The sequence below is a fragment of the Pan paniscus genome, chromosome 4 (assembly GCF_029289425.2).
Source record: "Pan paniscus chromosome 4, NHGRI_mPanPan1-v2.0_pri, whole genome shotgun sequence".
NCBI lineage: Eukaryota > Metazoa > Chordata > Mammalia > Primates > Hominidae > Pan > Pan paniscus.
In genome coordinates this window covers 129,518,822-129,539,404 of record NC_073253.2, presented here as the reverse complement: position 1 = coordinate 129,539,404, position 20,583 = coordinate 129,518,822, and the positions used below count along the sequence as shown (strand labels likewise).

The 20,583-nt window shown below is 44.2% G+C and overlaps 2 protein-coding genes across 9 annotated transcripts in view; both read left to right on the top strand.

Moving 5' to 3' along the window:
• Positions 1-4,554, top strand: part of CDKL3 (cyclin dependent kinase like 3) — a 134,802-nt gene extending 130,248 nt beyond the window's left edge. For 3 of the 5 annotated variants that reach the window (XM_055112669.1, XM_055112674.1, XM_055112679.2), the window contains one exon: positions 4,425-4,550. In XM_055112669.1, the coding sequence (XP_054968644.1) occupies positions 4,425-4,457 (33 nt within the window). In that variant the 3' untranslated portion in view covers positions 4,458-4,550. Of the gene's footprint in view, positions 1-4,424 lie in introns of all 5 variants that reach the window. The other 2 variants (XM_055112673.1, XM_055112668.1) reach the window with 2 other exon arrangements.
• Positions 4,555-11,608: 7,054 nt separating this feature from the next.
• Positions 11,609-20,583, top strand: part of PPP2CA (protein phosphatase 2 catalytic subunit alpha) — a 32,375-nt gene continuing 23,400 nt past the window's right edge. For 3 of the 4 annotated variants that reach the window (XR_010112128.1, XM_055112695.3, XM_034960511.4), the window contains exon 1: positions 11,609-15,266. Coding sequence is in view for 2 of the 4 variants with exons in the window: in XM_055112695.3 (XP_054968670.1) it covers positions 15,165-15,266 (102 nt within the window). In the remaining 2 variants the exon portion in view is untranslated. Of the gene's footprint in view, positions 15,267-15,573; positions 15,592-20,583 lie in introns of those variants that run through there. The other variant, XM_055112694.2, reaches the window with a different exon arrangement.

Here is a 20,583-nt window from a genome sequence, read left to right as displayed (position 1 = left end):
CGGGTGGGGAGTAGGGGGAGATAATGCCTATTTCATTAGGAGAAAAAGTGATCTGACACTGGCAGGGGCTGGGACCAGAAGACAAGCTTGCACTGTGGTGATTGGGCTTGTTTCCCATCCTGGCCCCCCTCACTCCCTCCTTCCAACAGTGTCACCTCTTTCAGGACATGGGAAAGCATCTGAGCCACTGGGTAATCAGTTCCAGAAATATCACTGAAATTATCAGACTGGGAACGATTCTCTGAACCAAATCCCTTCTCGCTCAGCTTTTGAAACAGTCAGTACCTTACCACAAAGTTAAACAGCAGGGAGATGTTATCTTTCTCCTATGAAATGGTCAAAAATCTTTTAAAGATTCCCAGTGTTGGAAGGAGTTTGGGGCAATGGGCATTCTCCTACATTGCTGGAGGAGAGGCAAACTGATCTAACCACCTGGAAAGCAACTTGACAACATAGATCCCAAACCATGGAAACATCAATACCAGAGGATATGGATCCAGAGGCTCTCTCATCCATGGCTGGGGGAAGCGTCAATTGATTTTCTAGAGAAATGCTTGCACGGGTACAACAGAAGACATTGACAATAATGTTCATAATAGCAGCATGCGCAAGAACTAAATCCTAGAAACAATGCAGTTGCCCATTAGTAAGAGAGTAGATTATAAACTGCGGTATATTTATGTATTGGATTATTTTACATCAGTCAAAATGAATGAACTACAGTGAAATGCAATGATACAGACGGATTTTAGCAAAACATCAAGTGAAAAATAAAATAAATCCTGAAAGATTACATACAACATAATATCCTTTTTTATGAAACTCAGAACAATTTAAAAACTATTCTTTAGGAATATGTACAGATATTGGCCAGGCGTGGTGGCTCACGCCTGTAATCTCAGCACTTTGGGAGGCCGAGGCGGGGTGGATCACTTGAGGTCAGGAGTTCGAGACCAGCCTAGGCAATACGGTGAAACCCTGTCTCTACTAAAAATACAAAAGTTGTCAGGAGCAGTGGCTCATGCCTGTAATCCCAGCACTTTGGGTGGCCGAGGTGGGCGGATCACGAGGTCAGGAGTTCAAGACCAGCCTGGCCAATATGGTGAAATCCCGTCTCTACTGAAAATACAAAAATTAGCCAGATGTGTTGGTGCGCGCCTGTAGTCCCAGCTACTCAGGAGGCTGGGGCGGGAGAATCGCTTGAACTGGGAGGTGGAGTTTGCAGTGAGCTGAGATCGTGCCACTGCACTCCAGCCTGGGTGACAGAGCGAGACTCCGTCTTAAAAAAATAAATAAATAAAAATAAAAATACAAAAGTTAACCAGGTGTGGTGGGACACGGCTATAATCCCGGCTACTGGGAAGGCTGAGGCAGGAACCCAGGAGGCAGAGGTTGCAGTGAGCCAAGATCATGCCATTGCACTCCAGCCTGGACAATAGAGTGAGACTTTGTCTCAAAAAAAAAAAAAGGAATATATACAGGTATAATAAAACTATATAAAAAGGAAAGCAAGGAAATGAGCACAGGATTCAGGATGATTGTCTGGGGTGGGGAGCAAGGAGATGGGGCAGTGGGGGCAGGAGGAACTATGGTTGGATATTAGTTTTGTCAAGGTCCTAGCTTTTGTTTGGGGTTATAAATTCACAGGTACTGATTACATTATTAATGAATTTACCACCTAAATTAACAAAACCAGGCCATCCATATACTAGTTATGAGAGTGAACCATGAACCAAGCATTCTGGTTAATCTAATTCTGTATACCTGACATTAAAAAAACAAAAACAGGGTATAGCTTTTTGTGTAGTCAGTCAATTCACTTCTAAGCATTTATCTTAAGGAAATAAGCAGAGATGCATACAAAAATTTATGAACAAGAACATTTACCACAGTATTTACAAATATAAAAATAGGAAATAATCTAAATAATCTAATACCAAACTAATAGATTAGTTATATAAATTGGGTTATATCAATGTGCTAGAAAACTAGGTACTCTCTAAAAATATTATTTTCTAATAGTATCTAAGTATATGAGAAAATGCTCATAATATGTCAGTTGAATAACACAGTACACAATATGAACCCAGTTTTTTATTTTCCCTAAGTATATATATGCACCAAAAAAGCTGGGAAGGAAGGGCTGGGCACAGTGGCTCACATCTGTAATCCTAGCATTTTGGGAGGCTGAGGTGGAGGATCGCTTGAGCCCAGGAGTTTGAGACCAGCCTGGATAACATAGTGAGACCTCATCTCTACAAAAAATACAAAAATTAGCCAGGTGCAGCGGCAAGCGCCTGTGGTCCCAGCTACTCAGGAGGCAGAGGTGGGAAGACCACTTGAGCCCAGGAGGTCAAGGCTACAGTGAGCTGTGAACATGCCATTGCACTCCAGCCTGGGCGACAGAGCAAGACGATGTCTCAAAACAAACAAACAAACAAACAAAAAACAAAAACAAAAAGACAGCCAGGAGCTAGGTAGCTCACGCCTGTAATCCCAGCACTTTGGGAGGCTGAGGGGGGTGGATCACTAGAGGTCAGGAGTTTGACACCAGCCTGGCCAACATGATGAAGCCCCATTTCTACCAAAAATAAAAAAATTAGCCAAGCATGGTGGCCTGTGCCTGTAATCTCAGCTACTTGGGAGCCTGAGGCAGGAGAATCACTTGAAACCCAGAGGTAGAGGCTGCAGCGAGCTGAGATTGCGCCACTGCACTCCAGCCTGGGCGACAGAGCAAGACTCCATCTCAAAAAAAAAAGAGAAAAAAAGAAAAAGCAAGAAAAAATTAAGCTGGGAATACTGTACATCAAAATGATAATAGCATTTATCTCTGGATGTTATGATTGTTTCTTCCTTAAACTTGCAGTAGTTCACAAATTTGCTATAGTGAAGATTAATTTTTTTTTCTTGTTGAAGGTTTTTTGTTGTTGTTGTTTTCATATTTTTTTTAGTAGAGACGGGGTTTCACCATGTTGGCCAGGCTGGTCTCGAACTCCTGACCTCAAGTGATCCACCAACCTAGGCCTCCCAAAGTGCTGGGATTACAGGCATGAGCCACCACGTTCAGCCATGAAGGTTTTTTTAATAACCAAAAATAATCATATTATAAAAATAGATGTTAGTAATAACTAATGTAGATAGAGTACTTATATGCTAAGAATTTTACAGAAATTAATTTAAAGCTTAAAATAATCCTATGAGGATAGTACTATTATGATCCCCATGTTACAGATGAAGATACTAAGATTTAAGGGGATAAACAGCTTGCATGAGGACACGGATGATAAGAAATGGTGCAGAAATGGTACCCTCTAGAATCGGGCTTCTAGAGGGTTCTTCAAAGGGTACCCAATGGTAGAGTCTTGGTCTCCCAAACCCAGAAATGGCTACACTCAGATGATTTCTCCTAGAACAGTACTGGGAACTGAATGGCCTGATGAGGAACCTGAAATTCACACAGAGAAAGAGGCCCCCTTGGGGTGTCTGAGCCAGAGCCGACACAAGGCAGCTAACCAGCGAATATAGAGAGGACAGACATGGAGGCGCCCCAGTGCCCAAGCCCCTGAGGGTTTCTTTTTTTTTCTTTCCTTTTTTTTTGAGACAGAGTCTTGCTCTGTTGCCCAGGCTGGAATGCAGTGGCGCCATCTCTGCTCACTGCAACCTCCACCTGCCGGACTCAAGCAATCCTCACACCTCAACCTCCCAAGTAGCTGGGACAACAGTTGCCCACCACCACGCCTGCCTAAATTTTGGATTTTTAGTAGAGACGGGGTTTTGCCATGTTGCTCAGGCTTGTCTCAAACTCCTGAGCTTAAGCGATCTGCTCACCTTGGCCTCCCAAAGTGCTGAGGTTACAGGCATGAGCCACTGCGCCTGGCCCCTCCACAAGGTTTTCTTTTCTTTTTTTAAATGTTTATTTCTTGTCCCCCTGAGGATTTCTGATGAGCTCTTGAGAGAATAGGAGATCCCAGTGACTGGAGAGTCAACTGGAGGGCAGAGATGTTTTACTCATGGCTCTGACCAGCTCGGGCTCCCACCAGACAATGCAGGACTGGCTTCTAGAGCCTTCGATGCAGAGGAGGAGAGAGCTCTATGGATGGGACAGAGCCAAGGTCTCAGCTTTGGTCTCTTCTCATCACTCATGCTTTAAATATAAGCTCTAATGTCATCAAGGCACCAGAGATAAAATGCCTTTCTCAAGCTAAGCAGACAGGATCTGGTATCCAATTTGGACAAGATAGTGGAAAACAGACTCAGGGGGAAAAAATCTCTTGGCCTCAGCACCAGCACATGGGAGTTGAATCTGACACCTTAACATTGTACAATAAACAAATGTAGGCATGGTTTCCTATGTTTTCTTCAAAACATCTAGAATAGATCTGATTGGAGGGAATGATTTTAACAATTAATTCTTCTCTCCTCAGCTGAAAAATTCTGGATTATCCTCAAAGATGTAACTAAACCATCAGCTTCTGTGGAAATACTTCCCAGCTTCCCCAAGCAACAAGGTCATCCCTCTTCTGTGCATGTTTAATAAATAATTTGTTTGCCTGTTGGACTGTGTGTCTCCCCTGAGCATAAGCTCGGTAGACAGTGTAGTATGCAACTTCGGGCTTGCCCTACTTTCTCAGCACCCCTCTCTACCACCTCTCCTTCATATGCATTCCTATACCTGCTGTGGGGTAATTGCTAATTAAATGTTGATTGCTGAAATAGAGAGCTATGGAGGTTCAGGAATGGTCTTCTAGATTTCCCAGAGCTGGGACTCAAACCCCTTTTTGGATCTCTGATGCTTGAGAGAATCTGATGAAAGCTAAGAAACTTTCCCCAGAAAAAAAAAAGCACATGCAAAAGAAAATTCCCAATTGCCTAGCACTAAATACCCATACTAACACACACACAATTATGTGCATATAAAACTGGGGAAATCTGAATAAGATAGGTGAATTGAATCAATATCAATTTCCAAGTTGTGATATGGTACTATAATACTGCAAGATGTTACCACTGAGAAACTGGGATCTCTCTGTATTATTTCTTATAGATGCATGTGAATCTAAAATTATCTCAATAAGGCCGGGTGTGGTGGCTCACGCCTGTAATATCAGTACTTTGGGAGGCTGAGGTGGGCAGATCACCTGAGGTCAGGAGTTTGAGACAAGCCTGGACAAGATGGTGAAACCCTGTCTCTACTAAAAATACAAAAATTAGCCAGGCATGGTGGTATGCACCTGTAATCCCAGCTACTCGGGAGGCTGAGGTGGAGGAATTGCTTGAACCCAGGAGGCAGAGGTTGCAGTGAGCCAAGATTGCGCAACTGCACTCCACCCTGGGTGACAAGAGCAAAACTCTGTCTCAAATAAATAAATAAATAAAAATAATCTTGGCCAGGCCCGGTGGCTCATGCCTATAATCCCAGCACTTTGGGAGGCCAAGGCAGGTGGATCACCTGAGGTCAGGAGTTCAAGACCAGCCTGGCCAACATGGTGAAACCCTGTCTCTACTAAAAATTTAAAAATTAGCAGGGTGTGGTGGTGGGTGCCTGTAATCCAGGCTACTTGGGAGGCTGAGGTGGGAGAATCGCTTCAACCCATGAGTTTGCATCGTGAGTTTGCAACCCGGAGTTTGCAGTGAGCCAAGATCACACCAATGCATTCCAGCCTGGGCAACAAGAGCGAGACTCTGTCTCAAAAATAAATAAATAAATAAACAAATAAATAAATAATCTCAATAAGAATTTCCATTAAAAAACACAAAATTTCCATACATTATTTTTTCAGAGTTGATGAACCTACCCATGAATCCCCCTGCTGAACCTACCCATGAATCCTAAATTGAGAACTCCCTAATATAGTCCAATTTTTGCATTGTTGGATGGGGAAACTGATGGGAGAGGATGTGTTCAAAGTCATTCAGATTGATGGTGAATAAGGAGATTGAACCCAGCTCTCCTTATTCTACAGCTGGTTGCTAAAAGGAAGAGAGTGCTGTCCACATTGTGTTGTTTACTTGATTTAAAAAGGCAAGACAAACCAGTGTAACAGGGCAACTGATATTCCCTGATGTGCACAGAGAACACTGAGTCTAGACAGGGCAATTTGGGTTTTTTTGGTTTTTTGGTTTTTTTTTGGAGACGAAGTCTCACTCTGTTGTTCAAGCTGGAGTGGAGTGGCACGATCTCGGCCCACTGCAACCTCCACCTCCAAGGTTCAAGCGATTCTCCTGCCTCCACCTCCCAAGTAGCTGGGACTACAGGCATGCACCACCATGCCCAGCTAATTTTTTTGTATTTTTAGTAAAGATGGGGGTTTCACTATGTTGGCCAAGCTGGTCTTGAACTCCTGACCTCGTGATCTACCTGCCTCAGCCTCCCAAAGTGCTGGGATTACAGACATGAGCCACTGCGCCGGCCGGCAATTTGTTTTTAGGATTTTTTTTTTTTTTTTCCATTTCTTCCTAAGCTGTCTCTGCTCAGCCTGTGGTGGACTGTGGATGATCTCATTCACAAAAAGGTGGCTTAGAAAGGTGTAGGTCAGGGACCAGCAGCCCTTTTGATTCTGAGTACCAAAAGAGGAACCAAATAGTGCCTATGAGTTATCCCAGAAAGCTGGACATGTTGGGGAATAGGAGGGAAAGAAGGAGAGGAAAAAGAAAGGGGGTACACCAGAAGAGGGCAAATGAGGATGGTATGGGGAGAAGAGAGTGAAAGAGAGAATGAGTGTATTTAGGGAGTAGAGGGCTTATGTGGTGGGGCTGGCCCACAGGCTGCTCACCAAGTCAGAACCTGTAAGGACATGAGTTACCTGCTCTGTCCTTGGAGATTACTAGGCACTGGAATTGTCAGGTGGTCAAAGGTCAAGATCTTTCTTTCATGAAAATCACTGTGATCTCATGCTAAAGCCTCTCCAGTAGTTAAGAGTTTGGTGCTTCTCCTGAGCTAAAGCCAGACTGAGTTTGTATCCCAGCTCCTTTGTTTACTATTTTACCTTAGACAAGTTACTTAATCCCTCTGTGCCTCAGTTCCATCATCTGTAAAAGGAGGATAATAATAGTACCTACCTCATAAATTGTGAGGTGTAAATGTATTAACACGTGTGACCAGGTGGGGTAGCTCACGCTTGTAATCTCAGCACACTGGGAGGCCGAGGTGGGCGGATCACTTGAGGTCAGGAGTTCGAGACCAGCCTGGCCAAGATGGTGAAACCCTGTCTCTACTAAAAATGCAAAAATTAGCCAGGCATGGTGGTGCATTCCTGTAATCCCAGCTACTCAGGAGGCTGAGGCACGAGAATCGCTTGAACCCAGAAGGCAGACGTTGCAGTGAGCTGAGATCACACCACTGCACTCCAGCCTGGGCAACAAGAGCGAGACTCCGTCTAAAAAAAAAAAAAAGGAAGAATACATGGAAAACACTTAGAAGAGTTTTAACATGTAGTACGTGCTCAATAAATGCTGGCCCTTATTACTGTTACTCCTTGACAGAGGCTCATTTTCTCTTGCCTGTTCCTGCAAAGACGGAGACAACTGATTAGCCATCCTTCCTCTAAGAACCAACCATCAACTTGTAGACACGAAATCACCCATCAGTTTCTCTTTTTCACATATACTATCTGTTCCTTCTTTTGCCTGGGGACTCAACTCCATTACCATCTTCCAGAATCACAATTTAAACATGAGCATAGAAGTACTTAGTAATGGAGGGGTCTTCCTGTTTGGTGTTCCCTCTATTGGCCAGAGAACAAACACTCCTATGAGAGGAGAGTTTCTTTTTCTTCCATCAGACAGGAGAGCAGTATGGACCTATGTTTCTATCTTTGCAAATGAATTTCATAGCACCGTTTAGATACCTCTGTGCTTGGAAATTCGCCTGCTTTGGTGAATCTAATTTTTAAATTTTGTCAGGTATCAAGGTAGAACACTGGTAAACTGCTTAATCTGGAAAATAAAGAATAAAATATAAACAGATTTCCCCTCTGGCTCCCTGCAAAACATCTCTCTCCTCCACAGTGTTTCTGTAAGTCTCTAGGGAACATCTTGTATGGGCTCACCAACAAGTCCTCCTCCATTCACACCCCTCTGCCCTGACAGATACCAGGTCTCTGTGCTGTCCCACCAGCCTCTAAGAGTCTCCTGCTAATCTACTAAGTACTCTTGATCAACAGAGACGTAGAATCACCAGAGAAGACTTTTCAGAGTCTTCTCTGAAAAGTGGGACCTCAACTGACCTTAAATGACAGGTAAGGTTAATATAGATACCAGTGGGGAATCCAGGGATTCAGGGCAGGATGAGCAAAGGGTGAAAGAAGCAATGGAGTTGGATGAGTACAGAATTGGTTTGGGGAGGTGGCCAGCTAAGCTGAGGAGGAGAGCTTATAGTGAGAGAGAAGGCAGGAGAAAAGGCCATGTGAGAGGGCATAGGAGAGCTCAGACTTCTTTCCATAAAAAAGTGAGGGCCCTTGAGTAACATTGCAGGGTATAGTGGGATGCTTGGCAGAACTATTGGCTGTATTGGCTACAGGTTCTTTGGTTCTTAGGGCCTGTGATTCTCCCAAGAGATGCTTTGTCATGTTTATTCACATATCCAACATTTTCTTTTTCTCTTTTTTTTTTTTTTGAGCCGGTGTCTCGCTCTGTCACCCAGGCTGGAGTGCAGTGGTGCAATCTCCGCTCACTGCAACCTCTGCCTCCTGGATCCAAGCAATTCTCCTGCCTCAGCCTCCTGAGTAGTTGGGATTACAGGCATGCGCCACCACGCCCAACTAATTTTTGTATTTTTAGTACAGACGAGGTTTCACCATGTTGGTCAGGCTGGTCTTGAACTCCTGACCTCGTGATCCGCCTGCCTTAGCCTCCCAAAGTGCTGGGATTTTTATTTATTTATTTTTGAGTCGGAGTCTCACTCTGTCACCTAGACTGGAGTACAATGGCGCGATCTTGGCTCACTGCAACCTCCGCATCCCGGGTTCAAGTGATTTTCCTGCCTCAGCCTCCTGAGTAGCTGGGATTACAGGCGCGTGTCACCGTGTCCAGCTAATTTTTGTATTTTCAGTTGAGATGGGGTTTCACCATATCAGCCAGGCTGGTCTCGAACTCCTGACCTCGTGATCTGCCCACCTCGGCCTCCCAAAGTGCTGGAATTACAGGTGTGAACCACGACGCCTGTCCCTCCCCCCGGCTTTTTTTTTTTTTTTTGAGATGGAGTCTTGCTGTGTCACCCAGGCTGGAGTGCGGTGGCATGATTTCGGCTCACTGCAACCTCCGCCTCCTGGGTTCAAGCAATTCTCCTGCCTCAGCCTCCTGAGTAGCTGGGGTTACAGGTGCCCGCCACCAAGCCCAGCTAATTTTTGTATTTTTAATAGAGATGAGATTTCACCATGTTGGCCAGGCTGATCTCAAACTCCTGACCTCAGGTGATCTGCCTGCCTTGGCCTCCCAAAGTGTTGGGATTGCAAGTGTGAGCCACCGTGCCCAGCCATCTTCTTTCATAATTATAAAAGCATTATGTATTCACTACAGAAAAATCAAGTTAGCAAAAAGAAGAAACTAAAAAATAATCCTACTCACTGGAAGTAACCACTATTAGTACTTCACTGTGTGGCTTTCTAAAGTTTCTTATAAACATATATTTACAATATATGTTAATGAAATTGGGGTTATATCATGCATACTGTTTTATAAGGTTTTTTTTTTTTTTTTTTTTTTTTTGAGATGGAGTGTCACTCTGTCACCCAGGCTGGAGTGCAGTGGTGTGATCTCGGCTCACTGCAACCTCTGCCTGCTGGGTTCAAGCAATTCTCCTGCTTCAGCCTCCTGAGTAGCTGGGACTACAGGTACGCGCCACCATGCCTGGCTAATTTTTTGTATTTTTGGTAGAGACAGGGTTTCACCATGCTGGCCAGGCTGGTCTCGAACTCCTGACCTCGTGATCTTCCTGCCTCAGCCTCCCAAAGTGCTGGGATTACAGACGTGAGCCACTGCGCCTGGCCTTTATAAGGTATTTTTAACACTTAATATTTTATGAATAATATTCTATATCAAACATACTTGTATGATAGGATTTTTCATAGCTACAGACTTGGTGACAGTATTAAGGTTTTCCCAGCCTTCTGGAGTGATGAACTTTGCCTTCCATTTCAGAGTTTTTTTTTCCTGTAATGGAAAAATGTCTCCTTTTGTAACTGAGAATACTATCCAGATATCAGGGGCATCACCAGGGGACATGGTCATTTCTCTCTTTTTTCTTTAGCCGGACTGTAGAAGCTGGGGGAAAAGGCAGTATATCTGTGGCAAAGTTCCTGGCCACAAAATTTTGGCTACATTTATAAAATTCTAATTCCAGGTGAAAGGGGAATATAAACTTAATTTTTCTGAAAACTACAAAGAACAGAGACAGATACCAATGAGCTGCAGGCATCATTGTGTAAGCTGAGTGCAGAAATCGTCTGGTAGCTGGGCAGGCGTCGTTGGCCAGAGCATGGCAGGCTTTCCATGGCCAAAGCCACTAAGATTTTGACTGCTCAGGACTTCATTTTGGGGCTTCTGGGGCATAAAAGGCCTTGGTACAAAGAGCATGTCATCCTTTTCAACTATGGCACCCTTTTCAGATATAAGATTCTGAGCTGACAGGAGCATGAGACCGATTGTATTAATTCTTGGATTTAGTCCTAAGTAACTTTTTCTCTATATAACAAGTCTAAATGGATGGCAAGGCAAGAGAGGAGTTGTTCTGTTTATTCCATCTCTACCTCTCCTTGAATTTCCTCCTTCATCCCCACTTCATCCAATGGCTTTGTGTTTACATGATGTTTTTATTTTATTTATTTATTTTGAGACAGAGTCTCACTCTGTCACCCAGGCTGAAGTGCAGTGACGTGATCTCGGCTCACTGCAACCTCTGCCTCCCAGGTTCAAGCAATTCTCCTGCCTCAGCCTCCCGAGTAGCTGGGATTACAGGCACCCACCAGGACGCCTGGCTAATTTTTGTATTTTTAGTAGAGACGGGGTTTCACCATGTTGGCCAGGCTAGTCTCGAACTCCTGACCTTCAGTAATCCACCCGCCTCGGCCTCCCAAAGTGCTGGGATTACAGGCCACTGTGCCCGGCCTACATATTTTTGATACCTCTATTTCTGTTTCCTAACACCACTATGTATTTCACTGCAGATATGAAGGACTCCAACTGGCATTAGAGGTTATGTATTTAAAATCCAAGCCCACTTAGAAATTATAATAATAAAATAACAACATCTAGCACTTATTATACATTAATTAATACTATTTTGGTGTTATTTATTTATTTATTTTTGAGACAGAGTCCTGCTCTTTTGCCCAGGCTGGAGTGCAGTGGCGCGATCTTGGCTCACTGCAGCCTCTGCCTCCCGGGTTCAAGCTATTCTCTTGTCTCAGTCTCCTGGGTAACTGGGATTACAGGCACACACCACCACACCTGGCTAATTTTTTTGTAGTTTTAGTAGAGATGGTGGTTTGCCAGGTTGGCCAGGCTGGTCTCGAACTCCTGACCTCAGGTGATCCACCTGCCTCAGCCTCCCAAAGTGCTGGGATTACAGAAGTGAGCCACTGCGCCCAGCCTGGTTTTATTTATTTATAATTTCATTTAATTCTCAGAATAACCTTATTATTTTTCTATTATAATTATTCCCACTTTATAGATGAGAAAACCAAGACTCAGAAAAGTTAGGTAACTTGCCAAAGTTCACACATCTAGGCGGTTGCAGAACCAGAATTCAAACCCAGTTCCATCTGACTCCAGAGTCGTTTCTGACACTGGTCTACTTTCTGTCTCAGTAAGTTTAGAAGTCAGGGAACTGGAAGGAACAACAACAAAAAAACCTAACTTAATGCCAAGAGAATTGCTGACAAGATATATCTCATTCCTACTCCATGTTTAATGTCAATTTTTGTATCTTGGGTAGGGTGCCTATTATAAAGCTATTTGCTCAAGGTTATCCTCCTCCTACCCCGCCCCCATCATCAGATGATTTTTATTTATAGCTATGTTTAAACATCATGGGCAACACTCAGACTTGCTGTATATTGAATTTGCCATCAGAGCAAAGATTCTTTCTCAAAGCATATTTGCTTTATTTACTCTCTGGTGTTTGCCAATAAATTAAAAAGACAATTCTTTTTGGTTTGCTTTAAATTTTTTGTTCCAAATATTCTTCAGCTCTAGAATTGAGTCAGTGAGGTCAAATTAGTCAAGACCAGATAAGTCAAAATGAATTTTCATTTTCATGTCCATTAGATATTTTGTTCTACAGAATACACATTCTGAATTTCTTCTAAAGAAAAATATATCCTGATTAATTTACTTCTGTATTGTTTATGATCATGTATGCTTTACTTCACTGTCTGATGCTAAGAGCTTCCTAGAATTCATTCCTTAAGAAGTTAAGTCATGGCATTTAATTATTTGGCAGGATGTTTTAAGTACATATAATTATTATATCTTCCCTCCATTTTGTGATGGTGGTGAGCCAAGTAATCTGCACCAAGAGAAAATAAATAACACCTACATTAATGCTACCAACAAGGAGCTCACAGTACTTTGGAAAAACTCATAATTTTAGCACACAGTGGGTGTTCAATACTTCATCATCTACCAAACTAACATCACCACACCCTTTCCAGGTAAGAGAATCTAGGCAGGCTGGGTGCGGTGGCTCACACCTGTAATCCCAGCACTTTGGGAGGCTGAAGCGGGCGGATCACCTGAGGTCAGGAGTTTGAGACCAGCCTGGCCAACGTGGCGAAATCCATCTCTACTAAAAATATAAAAATTACCCGGGCATGGTGGCGGGTGCCTGTAATCCCAGCTACTTGGGAGGCTGAGGCAGGAGATTTGCTTGAACCTGGGAGGCAGAGTTTGCAGTGAATCGAGATTGCACCACTGCACTCCAGCCTGGGCAACAGAGTGAGACTCTGGCTCAAAAAAAAAAAAAAAAAAAAAAAAAAGAGAGAGAGAATCTAGGCAAAGAGAAATAATGTTGATTCTGTTCCATATGTCAGACCTTGGAAGGTCAACTGCATGACTGTGGCTGAGACTTTGTACTTGGGAGTGTGCAGTTTTAAATCCTGACCACTATCTTAGGCAAGTCCCTTCTCTTTTCTGAGTGCCTGTCTGCTTCTTGCCCCATCAGACAGTTCTCACACAGGTTCATGGCAACGGTAAAGAATAAGATTAGACAGCACACTGGGTATGGCTTTATAATCACGGGCACTAAGTGATGATTTTTTCCTTATTCATTCCACTTGGTCTTAACTCTTACCCTTCTATTGTTTGGGGATGTTAACTGCAAAACAGGGACAGAATTTGGGCTAAAGGGTCTTTTTCCCAGTCTGGTAAATTAAGTATGTGATAAGACTTCTAGAAGAGTAGATCTAAGGTACTTTCTTTTGTGCACACTAATGGGAGGTGTGAAGGGAAAGCAGAATTGCAATTTCCAGCCTAGGGAGGCCAAGCCAGTCGGCCTTGCCAAACACGTTGTCTTGGATAAAGGAGGATTTTCAGTCCTGCTATTGGCTGATGGGGCCTCCAGTGCCTTCTTCAGCCTGTTGGTGGGGATGATGCCCTCAGAGCCGCAGAGTGAGCACTCTCCTCCCAAGCATCGCTGAGCACTTGGATGTGGAAGGGTTGCCTGATACTGAGGGTGGGGTTCCTGGAAGACAGGCGATCAGGTTCAGCTCTTGCCTTGCCCTTTATGGTTAAATGTTCTTTGGAAAGCTTCTATATCTTTCAAATCCTGGGGGCATTATGATCTCTCTTCTGCCTATCCCAAACCATCTTCAGCCAGTACTGTTGGGAGAATACAAGCTCCAGGGCATGGTCCCTGGTCCGTCTGGATGACCCCTCCGGATCTGGCATATAGCTGGCGCTCTATGGAACCAGATATTTATGTAAAAGCAGGGACAATGGAATGTGAAAACGTTTCGCAAACTCCAAAGCGATTCATAACCAGACAGAGGTCCAATCCTAGGGTATACGAGCTCTCTCTTTTAAGCACGTATCACAGCTGCTTCTCACGCCACCGAGACGCGGTCAGGACAGGTGCATCCATCTTCTCTGGGCTTCCCCTCTTGAAAGTAGGCCAGGGCGCGCAGGGGTTGAGGGTCTCTCATTCCCAGAGAGAATTAAACTTGGAGGAAAGCAACCACCGGCGAGGAGCGGGGCGCGTGGAAGCGAGCCGCGGTCCGAGGCCCAAAGAAAAGCCCAAGCCTCGCCCCCGCCATTGCGCCCGACGAGACACCTAGGTCCGGGGACGGGTGTGTGCCGCGGAAGTCAGATGCACTGCGCAGCACTCCCCCGGTAGGTACACGCTCCTCCACCTACGAGTGACCTAATTACAAGGTGCCAGCCGCGCCCAGAGGTGGGGGTGGTTAATCCAAGCGGCCACTCGCTGCCCGTTCCTGCCCCCAAAGATGACGGAAACCCACACGATTACAGAGCCGCAGCACCCCAGATGAGCCATGGGGTCGCAATTCTCGTTTCCGTGATCGGACTGCCAGGCCCCAGGTGAGGAGCTGAGTTCATCACCAGAGCGGCCTTCCCAGGGGAACCAGTTACAGGCTGCCAGTAGCACCGGCTTCCATCCGGTCTGCGCCTGCGCGCGGCCCAAGCCCTCGCCTCTCCTGGCATAGTGCTAAGGATTTAGTCCGGTTCGCCGCTGTGCGCACTGCGCATGCTCCAGCTCCATCCTTCCCTTCCCCCACCACCCCGCCCTCCGGGAGCCACGCCCAAAAAGTCAAGGCGCTTCAGTTACCAGCCGGCTACGTCGCGCCTGCGCTTTGACCCCCAGTTTGCGCCCCAACTCCGGTCGTGCGGCCGCCCGGGGAGGGCTCTGCAGTTGCGCAGCTTGCTCCCCGGCCCTTTTCCCCTCCGCTCCCCGCCGCCTCCTGACGCCGGGCGTGACGTCACCACGCCCGGCGGCCGCCATTACAGAGCCGAGCTCTGGAGCCTCAGCGAGCGGAGGAGGAGGCGCAGCGGCCGACGGCCGAGTACTGCGGTGAGAGCCAGCGGGCCAGCGCCAGCCTCAACAGCCGCCAGAAGTACACGAGGAACCGGCGGCGGCGTGTGCGTGTAGGCCCGTGTGCGGGCGGCGGCGCGGGAGCAGCGCGGAGCGGCAGCCGGCTGGGGCGGGTGGCATCATGGATGAGAAGGTGTTCACCAAGGAGCTGGACCAGTGGATCGAGCAGCTGAACGAGTGCAAGCAGCTGTCCGAGTCCCAGGTCAAGAGCCTCTGCGAGAAGGTGAGCTGTAGTACGGCTGCGGACAGCCGCCGCGGGGCCGAGCCCGCCGAGGAAAAGGCGGCCGTGAGGAGGGTGCAACATGGCGGAGGCCGCCGGTCCGGGCCCCCCGAGTCTCCGAGACCGGCGCCCATCCTGGCCGGCGGCGGCTTCCTAACGACCCGGCGCCGCCTGCCTCCCGCGCAGGGATTGGTTGCCGCCGCCACCGCCGCCTAAAATGGCGCCGTTCACTCGACTCCTGGGCTTTTGAGTCAGCCGGCCTTGGCGCCAGACGAGGTGGCAGGGGGAGCGGAGACCCTGTGGGTCATCGTCAGGGACGGTTTTGAGGGTGAGCTGGCTTTGATTCTGCGGCTTGGGAATGGAGCCTGGGCCTCTACGGTGGGCTGAGTAAGAGTCTTTCCGCTGGTACCCAGGCCTAGTTAGGTCCAGAGCTGCCCAGAGGATCCCCCAAAGGCAGTCTTGTTAGGCCGTATCCCAGAACATATCTAAAGGTCACACAGCTTTAGTACCCCCTTGGTGGTTTGTATTAAACTCACCAAGCGATCTTCTCCAGAAATCAAGGTAAGGGGTGTCTTTAAGAATTTTAAAATTATTCTCTTAACCTAATTTTTACGAAGGTCATGGTGGTAGCTATAAGGGAGGAGTGTAACTTATTTTTCATAGTTGGAAGAAATCGGGAATTTGGTGAGTCATACTACATAAGGAGCTTTTGGATTGGAAATCAAGTGTCGGTTGAATATGATTTATATGCTGACTCAAAGCCTTCTCTAAGCTTAACACACTTGGCATTTTGCCGTTTATTTTTAAAATGAACAACATAAAATGGAAGAGCGGTAAATTTTGTATCTTTGTTGCAAAAGTTACTTGATAGTATTTTGTGGCTGCAAGTAGTAGTAGTGATAATAACTGTCGACTGAGATTGTATTCCAGACATTGTGCTTAGTGTTTAAATAATGTCTCACATACACTGAAAATAGAATGTTGTAGTCCACTTAGTAACACTAAACTTTATATTAGCTAATTCCCTTTTGTTTTCCCCTGGGGGTTGGGGAAACAGGTAGTTAATTTAGCTATTAGCTTTGTGTTGTATTTTTAAATTCTTGTAACTCAGTTTTCTAAAGTACACAAAATGCTGATCTCTGCTGTGAACATTTTAACTTCCCTTTTCAAAATTAACTTTGCAGCATGTCACTTTAGTACAGAATAGTGGAGTATCATATTAGCATTTTGTATTCGTGAAAAGAATTAATGGAGAACTATTATCCTGATTTGTTTCTGGTTTGATATGAAAATTAGGTTCATGAGTTTGACGTATATGTTTCCAAGACAGGCTTTTTTAGAAACCATGTTGTGAACAATTGGAATTTAAGTAAGTCAGATTTAGATTTGTTTCTCCCAAGCCTGAACAAAACTACTACTAGTGGATGAGGTGGCACATCATCTGTTGGAGATGCCTTTCAATGGTAGCGATGTGTTGAATCTCCTGTTTCTTTACCCTCTCACGTCAAATGAGGTTGGTATTTATTTTAAAGGTTTAAAATTGGCCTTTAAAAATGAATGTATATTGCCAGGTCTTAATTTCTAGGTACTGTACATGATGATCTTAGCGATTTTTGGAATTCAGTGCATTATATGAAAGACTTTTAAGTCAATAGTTGGCCAGTTGACTAGTCTTTTGAAGAAAACGTGGAAAGGAGGGAGGTAATGACGTAACTGGAAGACTGGACTGCGAGTTAGATTTGGACATGAGTCCTCCTTCTGCTCTTACTTGAGTAATTGTGACAGACTTTGGGACAGCCACTTCACTTGGTCCTTGTTCTCCTGTCTATAAACTAAAATGTGTTCTGAGATTATACAGTCAATTCCGTTTTAAATTAGTAGTGTGTTTAATATTGAACATCTATTGAATATCTAAGATTGCATACTCTTGAGGGAAATGAAAAGCAATGAACAATAAGTATGCTTATTGTCGAGGAGCTATGAATCTAGTTTGAAAGAAAAGCATGGTATGAAAAGGTGTGGGAGATGGAGCATGGAAGTAGAGGGTTTGTGTTGGAAACTGTTGTAGAAGATAAGAGAATACTGGATGCTAGAGTGGGGTGGGTGAAGCTGATGCATCTAATATTGCTTTCCACATCTTTGTAAAACTAAGATGTAGTGAGGTAAATCTCCATTGCTTGCGCTGCTTACGCAAATTTTAGTTCTGAGTGCCAAAAAAGATGGAAATAATATTTGAGAGTAGGTGTTATATAAAAGTTTCTGTGGAATGGATCCGTTTTGGTGGATATCATTATACAACCTTCATACTGTTTATAACTGGTAAGTAAGTATTTCAACTTTCAGGATGATATTAAACTTCCAAACTAAATTAATTTGAAGACAGTTTTTTGGGTATGTAGAATCCATGAACTGATACTTTTTGTACAAGTCTTTCTAGTAAAACAAAAGCTGTCTTTCACTCTTAATATTTGTGTGCCAGTGGCATCTCTGGGTGAAAGCTACATATGTGCTCTTTGGTGTGATTGCCTTCTAAAGAGTAATTTTGAAAATTTGAGGGCTAATTTTTTTCATTAGTGTATAATAATAGTATTTTTTGAGAAAAAAGATACTTGTTAATAGTTGATAATTTCTTCAATCATAAGAAGGAATGATAATGTAAAAGCCTTCCTTCTACCCACCTAAATGCCTGATTTGAAGGGGAAATATTTAAATAGTAAAAATAGATGTATACCATAAGAGGTCATTGTTACTAAAAAATCCTGAGGCCATTATTTTGTTATCCCATCAACAATTAACAGTGTTACATGTTCAGAACTGAGAGAATCTAAGTATGCATTTATAAAAGACAAGAGTGAACATGGTTTTTATGTTACTGACTAGCTAAAAAGAATTTTAAGATGTGATTAAGATTTATACAAAAGCCAAGGTTGTTAGTGTATAGTATACTTTGTCATCTTGAGAATCATAATTTGTTGATAGTTTAATAATTTGGTGTGCAGTTTTGCCTCAGGCTCAGTTCTATAATCGGCATTACATCAGTATAACTGGCCGGGTATGTTTCAATCTACAGATTGAAAGGAGTAAATAGTATCAACTTGCTTTTGCATTGACTACAGTAAACAATCTTTTATTATGTGACTTCAGCTTTGTTTTAGCTTGGGTATGATTCTTGGCTTTGTGCTTACCAAACATGTGGAGAACGTTGTTTGATAGCCAGATTTTTTTTTTTTTTCAAAGAAGTTCTTTACCTAGGTATGCTGTTTTCCATTGCTCTGCAAGCACTATAAATAAAGTGCAGTCATTAGTCATTAAAATGTTAGTTTTAACATTTGTTACGTGAGTATGGAAAAAACAAACTGCTTCCTTCTAATTAGATGAGCTGAAAAATATTTGACCAAGATGACATTCTTATATGAATTGGGTAATATGTTGCTGTGAGTATGTGTGTACGTTTCATTTTAAAGGGTGTTTGGCTCATTTCTCTAGAAGTGATTTGAATATTGAGGAGAAGCAGGTGGGGGAAGCATGTTACAGAACATTATTTTTATCATACTTTTATAAGATAGTTATTGTTCTCAGTTACAGATGCAACCCAAAGACTCAGAAAGGTAAAGTGACTTGACTAAAGGGGCTAAAAGTGAGATTGCCAAGGCTTGTGGATTCTAAGCCTAATGTTCTGGTATTGCTTCACAGATCCCCTTCTCTTTTCAGAGGTAGTGTTAGTAGTGAAAGATGTAGGTAAATTGGGGCCAAGCCAAATTGGGAAGTCAACACTTTCATAAAATAAAACTTTTTTTTTTTTTTGAGATAAGGTCTTACTCTTTTGCCCAGTCTGGAGTGCAGTGGCGCAATCTCGGCTCACTGCAACCTCCACCTCCCAGGTTCAAGCAGTTCTCCTGCGTCAGTCTCCCTAGTAGCTGGGATTACAGGTACCCACCACCATGCCCAGCTGTTTTGTATTTTTAGTAGAGATGGGATTTCACCATGTTGGCCAGGCTAGTCTCGAACTCCTGACCTTCAGTGATCCACCCACCTCAGCCTCCCAAAGTGCTGGGATTACAGGCTTGAGCCAGTGTGCCTGGCCAAAACATTATTTTTATTTTCATTGCTTGAAAGCTTCCTATTCATGTTACATACTGTTGTCCCGCTTTGTCTTGGAAAGAGTAATTATTATTCAGTTTTGGATGTAGCTGACAACATTTGCCCCTCAAATGAGATTGGTGAGATGAAAACCCTAGATAATTTCCCTTGTATTCTTAGTATAAATCATGATCCAGAGACTGAGCTCTAAAGTATTCTAATAAAGTATAACTGACTTTTTATATTGTTTATTGCAACTTATAAAATGCCTCTTTTCAGCAGGGCAAGGTGGCTCACACGCCTGTAATCCCAGCACTTTGGAAGGCCACGGCAGGTGGATCACGAGGTCAGGAGACCAAGACCAATCCTGGCTAACACGGTGAAGCCCCGTCTCTACTTAAAAATACAAAAAATTAGCCGGGCGTGGTGGCACACACCTGTAGTCTCAGCTACTGGGGAGGCTGAGGCAGGAGAATTGCTTGAACCTGGGAGGCGGAGGTTGCAGTGAACCAAGATTGTGCCACTGCACTCCAGCCTGGGCAACAGAGGGAGACCCCATTCCCCCCGGCCCCCCTGCCCCAAAAAAGCCTCTTTTCATCCTCTTGGCTTCCGCAGTCAAATGTCATGCATGTGTGTATTTGTTTCATGGTCTCCTAGGCAGGAAGCTGTAATGCAGTTAGTTTGGAGTTGACTTCATGAGGAAACAGAAAAGGTGAACATTCCCACTATTCAGAAACACAGGTTCCCCAACCCTCCCTACGTTCTCCACTGGGACCAGAATTGTATGTTTTCAGAAAATTGGCTGTAAGGCTAAGTTGAAGCTCATGTACTGTAGAAAGAATGAAGGACCCTTCAGGAGTATGTGGGATAACATTTGTATTACCAGTCTGGTGTGGCCCTGTTTTATGGCAGCAAATATGTTCCCTATCTCATGGTAAGTCAGGTTTGTCAGAGTTACCTTTGAGATAGCCTTTGCTTAGTTTGGAAGGGGTAAGTTAGGAAAACTAAGAGACTGGGTTTGGTGGGGTCTTTTATCAGGGTACTGAGGAGAGAGGCAAAGCTATATGTAACAGGGAGACACTATTTACTCTTTCTGCTTTGACCCATTTCTCTTACTTCATTATCATCCTTGCCTGAGAAAGCTGTCAACCTCCACTCATACACAGGCAGATCTGAATTGGATGAGAACCATGAAGGAGGAAGATTTTTGTTTTTGTGGGCTTTTTTTTTTTTTTTTTTT